The sequence below is a fragment of the Penaeus chinensis genome, chromosome 1 (genome assembly GCF_019202785.1).
Source record: "Penaeus chinensis breed Huanghai No. 1 chromosome 1, ASM1920278v2, whole genome shotgun sequence".
NCBI classification, from domain to species: Eukaryota; Metazoa; Arthropoda; class Malacostraca; order Decapoda; family Penaeidae; genus Penaeus; species Penaeus chinensis.
Genome location: NC_061819.1, coordinates 8,767,457 through 8,769,956, shown reverse-complemented (window position 1 = coordinate 8,769,956; position 2,500 = coordinate 8,767,457). Strand labels below are relative to the sequence as shown.

At 36.3% G+C, this 2,500-nt stretch overlaps 1 protein-coding gene across 1 annotated transcript in view; it reads right to left on the bottom strand.

The window, feature by feature from the left end:
• The window catches only part of LOC125029079 (putative protein TPRXL), a 3,763-nt gene that overhangs the window by 351 nt on the left and 912 nt on the right, over nucleotides 1–2,500 (bottom strand). The window contains exons 2-4 of the mRNA XM_047618845.1: nucleotides 2,324–2,465; nucleotides 841–1,033; nucleotides 1–464 (exon numbers count right to left, since the gene is read on the bottom strand). The exon at nucleotides 1–464 is cut by the window's left edge and continues 351 nt beyond it. Of these exons, the coding sequence (XP_047474801.1) occupies nucleotides 1–464; nucleotides 841–1,033; nucleotides 2,324–2,429 (763 nt within the window). The 5' untranslated portion in view covers nucleotides 2,430–2,465. The remainder of the gene's footprint in view (nucleotides 465–840; nucleotides 1,034–2,323; nucleotides 2,466–2,500) is intronic.

Sequence of the window (2,500 nt, the reverse complement as noted above, 5' to 3'; positions counted from 1 at the left end):
AAGGAGAAGTGTAATAATACGAGGAGAAATTCGCACTGACAGATGGCGAAGGAGTGGATGGTAAAGTAGATGATGAATGAGACGCAGAAGACACAGACGACGGTGAGGGGGGAGAACCAGACAACAAAGAAGATTTAGACGAAACAGAAGAAGGAATAAAAGAAGAAGAGGAGGAGGAGGAGGAAGGAGAAAGCGGAGGCGCGAGAGAAGAGTTAAAATTTGAAGACGAAGAGGGAACCACAGCAGTGGAAAAAGAGGAAGAAGAAGCAGGAATAAAAGATGTAGAAGAAGAAGACGAAGAAGACGACGATGATGATGAAGAAGAAAAGGAAGAAGAAGGCATGAAAGGAAGAGAATTTATAGTAGAAACAATAGGCGCCGTGATGGTGGTCACAGCGTCTTGCAAGAAACGGCTTACTCGCTGAAAGAGCGTCTTGCCAGTTACCATGTTGTTGTTGGTGTTCCTGCGGGAGACAGGCGTAAGTTATTTCCTGAATCTTGAAGTGCTTTTATGACACTGAGTCAGGTCGAAAATTATATATACACTTATATTATTACATTCCTATATCTGTATCTATCCATTTATTATGATTATATTCCTGTATCTGTATCTATCCATTTATTTAGTTACTTATCTATCTTTTTGTATATCTATCCATTCATCTATCTATATGATATGCACGAAATTTATGAAGCAAAATGATAAGAGATAATTATAAAAGTAACGATACCGTTATTATCATGAGCTAATAATGATATCACCAAACAAAATATACTAATATTAACATCAAGAAAGTTCCAATATTCGAAGTGAACATCTTTACGAAAGTCGTCACTCACTCGCTCATGGCCACAAGCTCATTTAAATTAGCATTGTTGTTATTGTTATTGTTATTATTATTGTTGTCATTGTTGTTGTTGTTGTTGTCGTTGATGGTGCTGACTATGTTGACAACAGTGTCGAGAAGAGCCATCACGAATGCCATGAAAGCGAGGTTACTGTTGGCATCTCGACCTTCGACCTCGAGCACACCTGAGGGGACAAGAGGGAAAATGGTAGGTAAATGGTAGTTATATGGTAGTTAAATGGTAGTTAAATGGTAGTTAAATGGTAGTTAAATGGTAGTTAAATGGTAGGTAAATGGTAGGTAAATGGTAGTTAAATGGTAGGTAAATGGTAGGTAAATGGTAGGTAAATGGTAGGTAAATTGTCTTGATATATGGGCAAAAGGGGTATATGAATGATGGTACTTATGGGTATTAGTGGCACTTGAGTAATAGTGGCCTTTGGGTATTAGTGTCATTTGGTTATTAGTGACACTTGGGTAAAGGTGCGTGGAGAAAGGTATTGGGCAGCGATCTGGGGTATATGGAATGGACATGGTAGGGCCAGGTAGATGGTATGGAGAAATGGGTAAAAACGGTTATATGATGCGTTGTACTTGGATAGCTGTGGCACCTGCATAAAGGTAAATGGTGAAGGACATAGGTGTAAAAAGGGTATGATCCGTGGTAATTGGGTAAAGATAAATGATAAATGGTATGTGGGTACTGGTACTGTTAGGGTATATAATGTGGAAGATGACACTGGTAATAAGCATGCGTTAAAGACGTGTGTTAAAGGGACATATTTTTATTTAAGTGGAGGGGAATCTGTTTTAAAGCACAGCGCGTGAGTATGGATGAACATGCATGCGGTAACACACACACTTAAAAGCAAGCACTCAAAAAGGAATGACATATGACGAGAAACAACATATATGGATATACTTATGAAATAATAATGAATGTATAAACTTGCTAACAATACTACTACTACTACTACTCCTACTGTGACTGCGATTGCTACTGCTACTACTACTACTACTATTACTACTAATCCTACTGATACTACTCTACTAGAGTCCTTTCTATTATTACTACTACTGCTACTTATGATAATAACAGTAATTTTACTAACATGAATGATAATAAAAAAATAGTGATGATGACAATGACGATTATAATAACAATATTTATTATTACTATAATGATAATGATGATAACAATACTAACGACAATAATAACAACAACAATAGTAATAATAATAACAACAATAACGATGATGGTGATGATGATGATGATGATGATGATGATGATGATGATGATGATGATGATGATGATGATGATGATGATGATGATGATGATAGTAATAACAATTACAATAATAATAATAACAATAATAAAGATACTAATACTAATACTAGTGAATACGTGCACTAATACCAATACTAATACTTATACTAATATCAATAACAATATCACTGAATAAAATTAAACTTACCATCAGCTGAACGATCTCTCACAGCATTGGGTACGTACGAAACACTTCCCCCCAAAGAGTCTAGGCTCCGTGCCACTTGAAAAGCAGATAGTGCCAAAGGTGCCATCTTGTGTGCCAGTGATGTCAGGTGTTAGATGTACTCCTGTTAGTGGGTTAATTTGCTTTGATTAATCATGT